The following is a 14,609-nucleotide window of genomic DNA, read 5'->3' on the forward strand; positions in this document are numbered from 1 at the left end:
ATCTTCATGTTTAGCTCTGTATGCTGGCTTACTTAAGTGATTGCTTTCCAATTGTGGTTTCCACCATTCTAATTCTTCTTACTTTTTTTTTTTTAATTTAGAGAAGCCCTTTCAGTATTTCTTTTAGAGTGGGTTTAGTATTGCTGTACTCTTTTAGCTTTTTTTTTGTTGGAGAAATTCCTTATTTCCCTTTCTATTTTAAATGATATTCTTGCAGGATAGAGTATTGCAGTTTTTTTCCTTTCAGAATTTTAAATATATCTTGCCACTCCTGTGGGTCCAGACCTTCTCCCTGGTTCCCTCTACTGTTGTGTTCCCCTCCCCAGCTCATGCTGTACTGCTCTCCCGCCTGTGGCGCACTGCTCCTTAGCCCCTTAGACTATCTCCACACTGCCAATCACAGTCCTCTCCCCAGGACTGACCTCCGTAGCATAGGTCTTAGCACTCTGCCCCCACCCGAGCGTCTAAGGCTGTGGTGTCCGGGCCAGTGGTTCAGATGATCTCTGTGGCTCTCACTTTGCTGATCTCAGTCCAGGTGCTGTGCTTTTCTTGGCAACTTTGAGGTCTCTCCAGCTTGGCTGATCTTTCTGTCAGTTTAGGTGGCTTCCCAGAAGGTGCGTTTCTTTTCTCCTTCATGGCTCCCTCTCAGGAATGCCAGTCCTGTCCTGATTCCTTTTCTCTCTCTCTTTTTCTTTTGTTCTACCCAGTTATGTCAAGAGATTTTTCCCTTTTTGGAGGTTTAAGTTCTTTTGCCCGCATTCAGTTGATGTTCTGTATGAGTCGTTTTACATGTAAATGTGTTTTTTTTGATGTGTTTTTGGGAGAAGGTGTGCGTGATCTGTTACTCCTCCGCCATCTTGCTCCAGCTCCCAGGTAATAAATTTTAGTTAATTTTTTGATAACCATTGAGTGGTTTAGTTTAGTTTTTTCCTTTAATCTGTTAAAGCAATGTATTATTGTATTAGAGTTTATGGTGTTGAGCCATCCTTTCACTGCTCAAATAATCCCAACCAGTTTATGATTCATTGTATCAATTTTGCTAGTACTGTATTTAATATTTCTTTTGCCTTTATGTTTACACATGAGACTGGCTATAGTTACACTTTTATTATCCCTGTCTTATTTAGTATTGGTATATAGAATATAGTAGAATGAGTAGGGGAGTTTTTCATCTCTTTTGTTGATTTGAAAGAGTTTGTATAAAATGAATCTTTTATTTACCTATAGATTTGGTAGAACTTCCTTGAAAAATATGTGGTCTTATTACTTCATTTTTTACTCTCACTACTCTTTGTTTTATAAAGTATAGTTGATTTACAATGTGGCCACCAGATCCTTGAGTCCTGTTCTGCGAATTAAGTTGAAGGAACCAGAATCTCAGGCTTATAAGCAGGTAGGGACATTGGAGGTGGGGCTGCCTGAGTCCATCATCTGACTCTCAGTGCTCCAAGTTACACTGCAATGCTGTGCTTCAAACCAATGAACCTTAGAAGGACAGGGGTGGGGGGTATTATAAAAAGAGAGGACTTTGTAGTTGCTTAGAACTGGTCTCAAATTCTAGTTCTTCTACTATAGATAGTTTCATTTTACATTCACTTGTTCAGTGGATATTTATTGAGTATGACTGTCAAGCCTTCTTTTAGGAGCTGGGGATATATCAGGGAACAAAATGGACAAATATTTCCACCCCCAAGTGGCTTGAATTCTGTGGAGAGAGCTTTCATGTTAATGTTAAGTTATTTATAGTCTTTTAACTTCAGTGTTCTCATCTATAAAATGAAGCTATAGCATCATATACATAATATATATATTATAGAAATAGATTAGGCACAATTCTGAGTGCATGGAAATTCTAATGCATTTTAATTCCCTCAATTCTTCTTTTCCTACAATGCTTCTTTTTAGAACTTACTGTAATGCTCTGTAAACCAGCTCAATGCCTGGTACATAGCAAGCAACAAATGAATTAAGGTAAACCAAATTGAATGTCAGTGTCTAGGTGGTAATTTTCTTTCTTTCTTTTTCTTATTTTTTCTTTTTTTCTTTTTTTTTTTTAGGGCTGCAGTTGCAGCGTATGGAAGTTCCCAGGCTAGGGGTCGAATTGAAGCTGTAGCTGCCAGCCACAGCCACAGCAACATGATGTCTGAGCTGTATCTGCAACCTATACCGCAGCTCACAGCAGTGCCAGATCCTTAACGCATGGAGTGGAGCCAGGGATCAAATCTATGCCTTTGGGGAAAAAAATGTAATTGTAATGTATACATGTAAGGATAACCTGACCCCCTTGCTGTACAGTGGGAAAATTAAAAAAAAAAAAAATCTATGCCTTCATGGATACTAGTCAGGTTAATTACTGCTGAGCCACAGTGGGAACTCCTATCTAGTTCCTGTCTCATTTTCTAAGGCTATTGCAGATACTTTCATTGGAAGGTGCTGACACTCTCAGAAATGGCGTCTATGGTCCTCCATCCCTGATGATCGCTGGGGCTCTCTATTGGGATGAGAGAGGAAGTTTTAGGAAAATTTTTAAAATGCTTCTGTTATCTTTGAAATCTTTTTTGACATCCAAACTCTGAAGGCTTGTTCACTCCTACAGCATTTTTCCTGATTTCCTTTTTTGGGGGCCAGGGTCATATGACCATTTTACCTGGTCTGTTATGCATGTGGTTTCCTTGCACCTATGTTGCTTTCAATTACTTATTATCTTTTTAACATTATAACTATTTTACATATTCAACTTCACAAGAAAATGAAAGAAAACATGGATTCTGTAGTCAGAAGGCATCATGGCATTGGCTGTCTTCAAGAGGGCCTGTCGTGGTCCTGGAATTCATCACAGTTTAGGATCTTAGGCAACTAGAGGAACCCAGCCAAAAAAACAGCTCTGAAAGTAATGATATAGTACAGAGTAACGGAGTTGAAATTTTGTGCTAAGTAATGGTTTGAAATTAGGTGCCATATTGCCAGTGTGTTTCTAAATTGACAGTCATTGGGCAGCATTCGATAATGTCTCTAGTTTATGTCTTAACTGAGCTAGCTTGGGAACACATCAAAAGTTACAGCTTCAAATTGTTATAATGTGCTGCTTGCTATGCTGTGGTTAAGCCAGAAGCACTTTGATTACTTTGCGTAACTTGTAACTTTTCTTTTAAATTACCTCTTTGAGATGACATTTCTCTTAAGTATAATCTACCGCAAGATTAAATTTGGTAGCCTGCTTTATAGTTCAGAACTTCAACTAGTTAAAAATCTTTGTGTACTTCTTTATATTCAAAATAATATAGGCCTTCTTAATTTCAACTTCAAGAAATCCCTTATTTTGCTTCAGCAATACATCTAGAAAACTAGTTTTGGTTATAATATCCAATATTTTCATGAATAGAAATATAGCACTTCTGAGATAAATTCCAAAAGGGATCTAATTTAGTTTAGTGCCTACATTTTTTTTTTTTTTGGTCTTTTTGCTATTTCTTGGGCCGCTCCTGTGGCATATGGAAGTTCCCAGGCTAGGGGTCGAATTGGAGCTGCAGCCCCTGGCCTACACCAGAGCCACAGCAACATGGGATCCAAGCCGCGTCTGCGACCTACACCACAGATCACGGCAACACCAGATCCTTAACCCACTGAGCGAGGCCAGGGATCAAGCCTGCAACCTCATGGCTCCTAGTTGGATTCGTTAACCACAGAACCATGACGGGAACTCCTAGTGCCTACATTTTAGAGTTTTCTCAACTATGGAAGGTAGCTGAGTTGTTGGGCTGGATGGGAGTCTGTTGTCTGTGTACATAGTGTGAATAAATCTGGAGTCCAAATACTTTCCAGAGATTGTTCTACAACTCTTTCAGGAAAACTCCATTATCTACCACCTATCTAGTCGGCCTACCAGGCACTGGTTCTCAAAACTGGTAGAGTTAAAAAATCACTGGATCACTTTAAAAAATTCACGTTCTCAGACTCCAGCCGCAGAGAATCTGAATGGGTAGATAAAGAAGATGTGGTCTTGGTCATGAGACCCCTCTTTCTAGCCCCTGTCCTGCCTTTAACACAGTTTGGTGGCCCCAGCACATCAATCCACCTATGATATGCTGCCTATGGAGCAATACCTCCAGTAGCAGCAGGACAATGTGGATAATTGGCAGAGAAAAGAGGCTACAGCTACTGCCGGAGGCTAAATTTGAGACTTTTTGAGAATAACCACTGCTGATTAAGGGAGAAGCACATAGACTATTCCATCTCCTCTTGTTATTTTCCACAGGATATAAAGCCAGTTTCTGACTTAAAATTCTCTTCTCAAGTCTGTCTTGTGATGCCAAGTGTGTGTGTGTGTGTGTGTGTTAGGGAGTTTGCTTTCTCTCTTCCTTTCTCAGTTTATCATAGCCAGTTAAATAGAAATTGAAAGAGAAAGATGATACAGACAAATATAGAAATATGGACCCTTCTGGAAAACTTTAAGATGAGAAAGACATTTAGGAGGAAACAAGAGAAGAACAGCTCTTGCAAAAGATACATGAAGCAGTTCCTGGATGATGACGAGTAACAGTGTTTTTTTCCCTAGATCTCCTTAAGACACCATGATGACTTAGTACATTTGTATTTGATTTTCCAAAGTGAGTGGCTTTATTTGCAAAGAGATGATCAATCATTAAAAAGTCTTATATAGGGAACCCTCTGTTGTTCATTCTAAATGAAGCCAAGGAAGTCCTGAATAATTTATCACTTATTCAACAAATATTTATTGATAAAGATGCTAGCCTCATGGAATATACACTTTTATGGAGATACAAATAAGGAAACAGGCAATGAGGACACTACTTAGTGGCAAGTGCTGTGATGGGGAGGCACAGAAGAAGGAGGGGAGCATCGAAGGAGAGTGATTCATCCAATCTTGGGGAGTAAGGGAAGGCTTCGAGAGAAAGTGAGATCTCCTGAAGTGTGAAGAGGAGCTAACTGAAAATGTCCAAAGAATTAAATGTACCAAAGCTTAGGGGCAAGAAAGCATGACCCCATATTGGAGAACAGATGCGATCCTGAATGGCTAGACTGAAGCTGGCAGGAGAAGAGCCTGGAGAGTTAAGTGGAGTCCACATCATGAAGGACCTTTTGCATTACATAAAGATGTTTGAAAGTGATGTTGAGTGGCCTATTTCATATATGTATTTCACATTTAGCCTTTTTTGTCTATCACTGACATCATAATAACATAAGAGTTTTTGCCATTCTATTTATCACAAGTAAATGGGAATTTTCAAAAGTAAGTGTGTGTAGAAGGGTTAACACTAGAAGGCTTGTTTGCAAGATTTCCACTTGGCTGGCTTTTGGGAAGCTGGCTGGTGAATAGTTCTCACTAATATAAAACTTTCCCTAATGGATAAGGGTTTGCTCTCCCCCTCTTCCTTTCTGAGTTTGTCATAGCTAGTTAAATAGAAAGTAAGAGAGAAAGATGACACTGACAAAAATAGAAATATGGACACTTGTGGAAAAGTTTAAGATGGAAAAGACATGTAGGAGGAACCAAGAGAAGAACACCTCTTGGAAAAGATATATGGATATATGAAGCAGTTCCTGGTGGTGGAGAGTAACAGTCTTTTTTTTCCCTTAGATCTCCTGAAGGTACCATGTGTTGACTGTGCAAACAGTATGGCTTATGCAGAAAGCCTACTTTTTTTTCTGGGAGTCTGGAATTTTGATACATACTTGGCAGAGAGTGCTTACATGATCAGGCCTAGTATGAAAAACCAAAACAAATGTGTAAAATTCCTAGGAGGGTTAACAGGTCTGAGATCTCTATTCAGAAGTCTGCATAAATAGCAAATATGTGAAGAATTGTTAAAGTTCATTATAAAGGGGTGAAATGCAAATTAAAGCAACAATAAAATATCATTTTATAAGTATTGAATGGTAGCAATTAGAAAGGTGGATAATACCAAGTATTGGAGAGGATATGGAATAGTGAAGATTTTTGCACTGCTGATGGGGATATAAATTGCATAACCCCATTCATGGATCTGTTTTTCCAGAAAGTTTAAGTGGGGACATGTTCATGGATGTTAGTGCATCACTAATGGAAGTAGAGAGTTAGATGCATCTGAGTTCAATGAGTAATTTTAATCAATAAATAAAATATAGAGGGTGCATACTGTGAAATGATATGCATGAGTAAAAACTAATTGATCATGGAAAAATTTGAAAAGCATAATCATGAAAGAAAAAATAGGAAACAATGAGAATTATAGCACCAGTAATATTTATTTAAATAGAAAACACATAATCCTTTATAAAACAACTCTATTTTATAACACTACACACTTTCAAAGGTATATACTAACCTTTTCAAAATAGATAATTACTCAGGAGGGAAATGAGAGTGAAAGTTGAAGAAAGAGTGAAATAAAGCAAAGGAGAGGGATCTTGAGTGGACCAGTGGTGACAACATGCTGAGGAATTACGGCTATGGTTAGATCAACCGATGCATCTGAAGTTCAAAATCGAACAAGAAACCAAACATTTAGGTGTTTTCAGTGTTTGCTACAATGGCTGTCTTTGTTGTACATCATTTTGTAACTAAAAAAAAAGTGAGACACTTTTCTTATACTGTGCATTTCTGAGGTGTCGTCTGTTCTTTCCTGAGAGTGACTCATGGCATTCTAGGCAGAAGTAAAATTATAATTATCTGCCTAACAAACATCCAGGGTATTCACATGGCCTCCTTGACTTTCAGTGAACTGAGAGACAAACTCTCTTTCAGCAGCTTTCAAACATCTTGGTCTTAGAATCCCTTTATACTCTTAAATTATTGAGGATCCCAAAGAGCTTTTGTTATTTATCATCTTAGAAATGAAACTTTAAATATTTAATAATTTAAAAATAATCATAAAACCATAAACTGTTAACACAGTAACATTTAAAAATGAAAAATAATTATTTTTGCAACACAATAAGAAGAGCGGCATCGTTTTAAATGTGTACAAATCTTTTTAATGTCTGACTAAATAGAAGACAGCTGGGTTCTCATATTTGTTCTGCATTCATCTCTGATAAAATGTTTTGATTGAACTATATCTAGAAAATCTAGCTTCACAGACATGTAGTTGGAAAAGTGAGGGGTATTTTAAAAGGCTTTTCAGATAATTGTGGATATTTGTCTTTGATATTGCACCAAAGCTCGACAAGTGGTAGTTTCCTAAAGGTGATTTTCAGTGTGAAATCTGAAACTATTATCAATGAACTTTTTGTAGTTTGTTATATTAAAATTTATTGACATGTCTTGTACTTTGCTAAATCTTTTATCTATGCATGATTTTGTAATTTCGTGCATTGGTCGTTTAGAAAATACTGGTTCACTGAGATATGTTTAGCATATATAATATTAGAAATCACATTTGTTAATTATAACACTGACCTCATCAGAGAATTAAGTGCTTAAGTATTAGGAAGCTGTGAAGCTCACAATAGTGAATAAAAGTTTTCGAGCAGTCTAATTTTCATTGACAGTTATCTTTGGCAACAATACCGCCATCCCTCCCCCCGCACACCCCGGGGTTATAGACTCTCTTACTTTTGAGAAAACACCAAATACCCAAGTCTGAATAAACCATAGTTTGTTTGCAGATTTTTCTTTCAGATAAAAATGCTGTTCCATGAGAAAATGTGCTGTAGTTCAACTTGCAACTAAATTGCAACTCAAAGTATCATGAGAATCCACAGTCCTTTGTTTGGAATGCAGCAAAAGTGCTTTATGCATACTTTCCATTTTATAACATAGAATATTAAAAAGGCTTGTTTGTACTCAAGGGTTGAGATATAATAAAATAATTTCTATTGACTCATTAAGGACATTCTTTTTTTTCTTTTTTTTGTCTTTTTGTCCTTTTAGGGCCGCACTTGGGGCATATGGAGTCCCAGACTAGGGGTCTAATTGGAGCTGTGGCTGCTGCCCTACACCACAGCCACAGCAATGCCAGATCTGAGCCACAGCTGCGACCTACATCATGGCTCATGGCAACATTGGATTCTTGCCCACTGAGCGAGCCCAGGAATCAAACCTGCAATCTCATGGTTCCTAGTCAGATTGTTTCCACTGTGCCAAGACTGGAAGTCCTTATTAAGGACACTCTTAAGTGAAACTAGCTTTCCTGCCTGCATGGTGGTGAATGACAGTGATAGAGTGGTTTTATGCCATTATATATATATATATATATATATATATATATATATATTTAAATTTACCATTGTGATGTGGATTATGTCTTAAAATTTCATTTATTAAACTATAGTTGATTTACAATATTATGTTAGTCTCAGGTTTACAGCTTCAGATTCTTTTCCATTATAGATATATACATTCAATGTATTGAATGTAGTACCATGTATTATACAGTAAATCCTTGTTATTTAAAAAAAAAAAAAAGAAAAACCAGAAAAAAAAACAAACAAAAAAAGAAAACATTTAGTGCCCAATCTCTAATGAGCTTCTCTAGACAGAAGCATCGCACATGTGTTGCTACATTTTCATAGCTTGGGGAAGAGTAGTCTCCGTGTGACCTTATATAAGAGGGAGAGAACCTAAGAAAGCTGTACAAGGAATCCTCCAGACACCACCTATGTTTTCCCCATGAGCCCCTATAAAACCTTACTATGTCTCCATGATGAATCTTAGCCATGAGTACACTTAGATGCTAAGTCCCATGAGACTTAGCACAATCTTCTAACACAGAGGAGCTCTTGAGGATCCCCGACACAATGCTGTGAATTTTTATCTGTAAATATTTATTGAATGAATTTAAAAAATGAGTTAATAGAGTTAGAAGTACTAGTGTCCTTAATTTATATTTGTGTAATATTTTTTAACCAAAATTTGTCTAACCTAGTTTGATATTTCACCATAGTCCTCAAATTCTCAAACTTAGCTCTGAATTACTTCTGACTTTTACCTTCAAATGACAGAGGAGTGTTAGCTTTGAGGAGAGTCAAATGAAACAGCTTCTAGCTGTAAGGGCAATTTCAAATCAGGAGATCCAGAAAGGATTTGAATAATGGCACGAGTTCTCAGAATTTTTATAGTGTCCCAAGGTGACCTTTTTTTTCTTTTAACAGGTGAGGACTTTCCTGATTGTGCAGCGTCTGGTACACTAATAACTGACTACATTATTGTAGTGCTGCACCTTAATGCAGACAGCCTTTCTTGTCACATGAAAGCTGCACTTATACTGGGGGAGATAGCCATGGACTAGATACTTTTATGTAATTTATATTGAGGAATTTTACTCAAGGCTTACTTTAAAAGAATTTATTTTTAAACAAATAAAAGAAATTCCTGACTTTATAATCGGCTTCAGATTCTGCCTGGAGGAACTTATTACCTACCAGGAAATCCTTGGACTGCTTATGAGCTTTGTCTTCATTTGTGTAAATTCCTTGGAGTTCTTTCTTATGGAGTAACTACCCATTGAGCAGCCTCTCCCCCCCAACAGGTTTTATATTTCCTTTCCATCAACTTATCTCCCTCTGGACTGAGGTGGGATTGTGAAAATGATAGGTTTACTGTCCCCAGCTTTCTCTTTGGCCCTGTAGCCCTTCATAGAGGATGAAGAGTGCTACTTCTTAAGCATGGCTAAGCTCGATTTTGGTCTCTATTTCTCACCTAATTGGAGAAGATTTAGAGTTTATAAGTAGACTTTAATATAGAAGGTCCTTGGAGTTTTAAAGCAACATGACAACAAAGAATAGCTTTCTTCTTAGGCTCCCATTTTATTGCCTTTCCATCTGTTATTTTTTTTGTTTTTTCACTTATATTGTCAGACTTCTCCCCTCAGCTGGCCATTAATACTTTTTTTTTTTTTTAATACTTACTGCACTCATAGAATGAAGTTTTATGTTTCTTACTCATAATTTTCCAAGCACATGAAACATTTATATTTTATTTCTCTGTTTGCAGTAACTTTATGGAAATGTATGTGTGTATTTTGTTTATGGGGGCCTACATTCTTTTTGGTTGTTGTTGTTGGCCTTGCGAACAGCACGTGCAAATGCCCAGGTCGGGGATTGAACCTGAACCACAGCAGTGACCCCTCCGGATCCCTAACCTGCTAGGCCACCAGAGAAATCCAGGCCTAGATTCTTTTTGTTATGTTTGAGGAGGGGGATTCTTTTGTTTATTTGACTTGGTTTTGTCCTTTTTGGATGGTTGATAGCTTTAATGAGAAGTATTTTTCCTATTGCTGATGTAAATCTACTTAGAATTAGATGAAAAATTCAGTTCTAATCAAAGTGTAGGTTTATTCATGTAAGCCCTTGTATTTAGAGGGTACATGATTGTTGGAAGATTTGCTGGTGTTTGATGTGTCATTGGATTTAGAAAAAAAAAGTTTCTAAAGCTGTTAGTAGTAACCATTATAATTTAGTAGTCTTATTTTTTCTTCTCAAATAATATCATTATTATATCCTCCATAGTATGGCCTTTGATATTTTCTTTTCTAGTTTTCCAGAGAGATGGTCATTCAGAGCCTATACATCTGTTCTGTATTTTGACCCTTGGATGAGAATATTCATTCAGGCCAAAAAAGTTAAAACAAAATACCTATGTTATTGCCTCTACAGACCCAGGTAACTCACCTTTCTTCAATTTCTTCATAGAGTTTTTATTTGTAAAATACCTTCTACCCTAATTGTCAAAGTGACTTGATAGTAAGACTTTTACAATTTGATAGTAAGATTTTACATTTTAAGTAAAATTCAAACTGTTCTAGAAGGTTTGCTGCAGAGTAATGTGAAACGTGTTTGGCCGAAATAGCGACATATTGCGGTGAAGATGGTCTCTCACCTAAGAATTTACTGTTTACTTCAGTGAATCCTAGGTGCTTCAATTATGATATATTCTATTAAAAATCAGTTCCCTTGTTTCTTTTTAATACAATATATTTGAACTATTAAATCATATATGCATTTGTGACATTTGTGCATGTATATTACATATAGAATGAACATGTGTGTAATACACATATGGTTCATTTATATTTTATTTATCTTTTATATTTTATCATAGGCTTTTTTGAAGCTTACATTTACATATTATATAACTTACACAACTATGGGTGTGATCCAAACACTAATTCGTGTGTGTGTTTATGAGTGGTCATTAATTTATTCACTGAACATTTATCAGACCTTCTGTTAGTCTGAGATTGGGCTAGGTACACAAGCAAAGAATGAAAAGGTTAGTTTTAGTTTACAGAAGTTTACTATCTACTGAGAGGAATGTTTAATGCTTGTGCATTGTCTGTATATATGTCTTATTATGTTATTTGATTTTTGCAGTGACCCTGTGGGTTATGTTTTATTATCATTTTAGAAGTAAATAAATGTCAGAATCTCTGGCTCTGAATTCTTTATCAATTCAAATTCCATGCTCCTTCCCCTATACCACATTAATTCTTTATAATAGACCCACATCCGTTATGTTGTCACGTTTTCATGAAAAAGTAGTTGAGGTTCTGGGGCCTTGCGATCATTTATATCAATATTAATATTAAAAATTGTAGATTCTGAGTTGAATGACCTGATCACATACCAATGGATTCCTCGAAAGCTTTACTTTGGATTTCTGATTAGATTGCAGATCATATTTTTAAAAATGAAAGTGTGAAGCCTGAGACTTATTCTATAAATCTCTTTGTTCCCTAATTCATATCAAAGTGACATTTCCTTTTCATCAGTCTCATTTTTTCTGGGAAGTACCAAGGGTCTCCTGGATCAATCAATAGAGCTGATCTCTCAAATTAAATTATTCTTCTCATAGTGAGTTTGGGTGAAAAATGGTTTAAGCCAATGGAAAATGTAAATTTGTCTCTACTTTCTGAGGGAATTTTATTAAATTGAATTTCATCTCCCTGAATTACTTGTATCAAGTGATGGCTATTTACCATCCCAGTATATTTTTTATGTACCTTTCAATGTAATATTCTTACATATATCTTACCAGGAGATAAATATAAATATTTATTTTATTCCCTAAAAGATACTTAAAGGGGATTAAACCTTTGACAAGTTTTATGGTGCTCCAATAAACTCTGATATTTGGGATCTACAGTATGGACAGATTTAATTTTTCATGGATTTATCTCTTAGGCTTGAACTTTCTTTCATTTGCCTTATTGACTTGCATATTATTTTCCTTGTAGGTTCTCTGGTGGCAAAAGTTTTATGTAAGAAATGTGTGGAGTTCTCTCCATGTTACCTCACTAATAGTAGGATAACCCTTACTTTATTTCTTTCCCCAAAGACACTAATAGCTGTATCAAAAAGAATTAAAAGCTGGGATGATCCTATTTGGCCAGAGTAGAAGCATTTAAAATGTATTAAAAATGATTGAATGTCCACCTGAACATCCAGGCTCCAATAAATGTCTAGAAATGAGCCCTGAAGTATTATTTATAAGAATACATGACTTTACGTCATGGTCAGTCATTTTTGTATATTTTCGTAGCAAACAAAAGAAGACTGCATTTTAATTGTAGATGTACTTAGAGTTGCCGTAGCTCCTTTACTCCAATCTTTAACAAGTTTAGAAGGGGCCAGAGGGGAATTTCTGGTGTCATGTCATTGGTTTCCTCCCTTAATCATATTCTGTTTAGTATTTTTATCGATAACGATAAAAAAGAATATGTTTGAATTCATAATTGACCCCAAACTAGGAGGAATATCTTCTGTCGGGTGTAATATGAACAAGATGTGAAAGATTTGATGTACAAAAGATAAATGTAATTTAACATACAGTCCTGAATTTAGATTTTAGAAATCTGTTGTGTTAATATACTAGACTGGAAAGTGATTTACTTGGGGGAAAAAAAGATGCTTTAATTGACCACAAGTTTAATATAAGCTGACAGGATTGTTGAAAATGTTTATGGAACTTAGTGAGCAGAAGAAGATGAATACAGTCCTTATAAAGCATGTCCTTGTCTGCACTGTGTCTGGAGGATGATGTTCAGATGGGGATGCTTTAGGAAGGAAGCAGACTTCCTAGCTCACAGTAAATGAACTGTCTGGGAGTGGGGGGGTCTTTGGAATTGAGCATCTTGCCATGGATGAGAGAAGACTTAGAGCCTGAGTGAAAATCTGAAAGGCTGCCATATGATGCTTGGAATTCCAGAGGGCAGAATTTGGATGGGTGGATAGAAGTAGAAGACATTTAGAGCAAGCTTAGCATGAGAATGTTATGCTGTTTTTGCAAGCCAGAGAGACACAGATCATCTTTTTCCATTGCTGTTTAATATAAGGATATTATTCAGAGGAGTCAAAGAGGAAGGCACCACCCAGCGTCTTTACTGTCACCTTTGACTCAGTGTCATCCCATGGCTGGGATATTCTAGAGAGCTGAAGCAACATCCCAGTATTGTCCAGGATATACCTGGGCTCTACGGAGCTGGCTTTGCTGTGTATACTTAGTACCTGCTCCTCTAAGGATGGGTTTTCTACCATAAAACTCACAGCGTCCTTATTGAGTGAATTCTAAATCCATACTTGTTAACAGTATTTTCTTAATTATTTTTGCCATTCTAAGAAGCAAAACTTTTTTTTTTCTTTTTATTGTTACGCCTGCAGCATATGGAAGTTCCCAGACCAGGGGCTGAATCAGAGCTACAGCTGTGGCCTCTGTTACAGCCAGGGCAACACTGGATCCAAGTGCCATCTGCAACCTACACTGCAGCTTGTGGCAATGCCAGATGCTTAACCCACTGGATGAGGCCAGAGATCAAACCTGCATCCTCACAGAGACAATATCAGGTCCCCAACCCGCTGAGCCACAATAGGAACTCCAGGAGCAAATCTTTTTATTGTTTTAATTGTCACTTCCCTCTATACTTTTCATTAAGTTCATGTTTTCAAGCTCTTCTAGAAAAAAAATATTCAATAAATTGGTTTATGTGAAAAATGGACAAAAGCAAAATATTTGAGTATGGTTTTATTGATGGAAGAGAGTAGGGGGGTAGAATGGGAAACTCAAAAGGAAGGGTGAAGACTAGAATGTGGTAGAATGAGGCAGAGTTAGAGAGGAGGCCGAAGCAAGATGGAGACAGAGACCCCAGCCATTGGTTGTGGGCAGAGGTAAAGTAAATGCAAAGTTTGGAAGGTGAGTTTGAAAAAATTTTAACCGCTGAGAAACTGAAAGGCCATTTCTAGAGGGGATACCATTCACTTGCAAGGAATGTTGCAAGGACTGAGGAACAGACAGAACTGGATGGATCCTCTTCCTTGCCCTCCAGTGGAAGTGTCACTCTGCCTCTCAAAGTCACTTTTGTCTGAAAGAATCCACTCATAGGAAAAAGTAACTTGTGAAGCTGATGGGGGCATTGTGGATGGAGATTTGACTGAAAATTTTTTCTTTTGTGAGAATGGGGAGATTTATTACACTGGATTTACAAAGTTGCATATATTTCTTAGCTTCCATTAATTGTTGTGAGCAATTGTTAAGTTTTAAAATGTCATCTGGGACCAATGACATTATATCAATGACACAAACCACAAAGAGAACACATTTGTTGGTCTTTGTTGTTTAAAATTAAGCACTAAGGCAGAGTTGGTACTTTTTATGCCACCTGTACTTTCTATGG

The 14,609-nt window shown here is 36.8% G+C and overlaps 1 protein-coding gene across 1 annotated transcript in view; it reads left to right on the forward strand.

Annotated features, from left to right (window-relative positions):
* The window catches only part of MORC1 (MORC family CW-type zinc finger 1), a 172,494-nt gene that overhangs the window by 40,505 nt on the left and 117,380 nt on the right, over nt 1–14,609 (forward strand). Inside the window, 1 exon segment of the mRNA XM_047752969.1 lies at nt 10,477–10,602. Within this exon segment, the coding sequence (XP_047608925.1) occupies nt 10,477–10,602 (126 nt within the window).

The sequence above is a fragment of the Phacochoerus africanus genome, chromosome 1 (genome assembly GCF_016906955.1).
Source record: "Phacochoerus africanus isolate WHEZ1 chromosome 1, ROS_Pafr_v1, whole genome shotgun sequence".
Classification (NCBI taxonomy): Eukaryota; Metazoa; Chordata; class Mammalia; order Artiodactyla; family Suidae; genus Phacochoerus; species Phacochoerus africanus.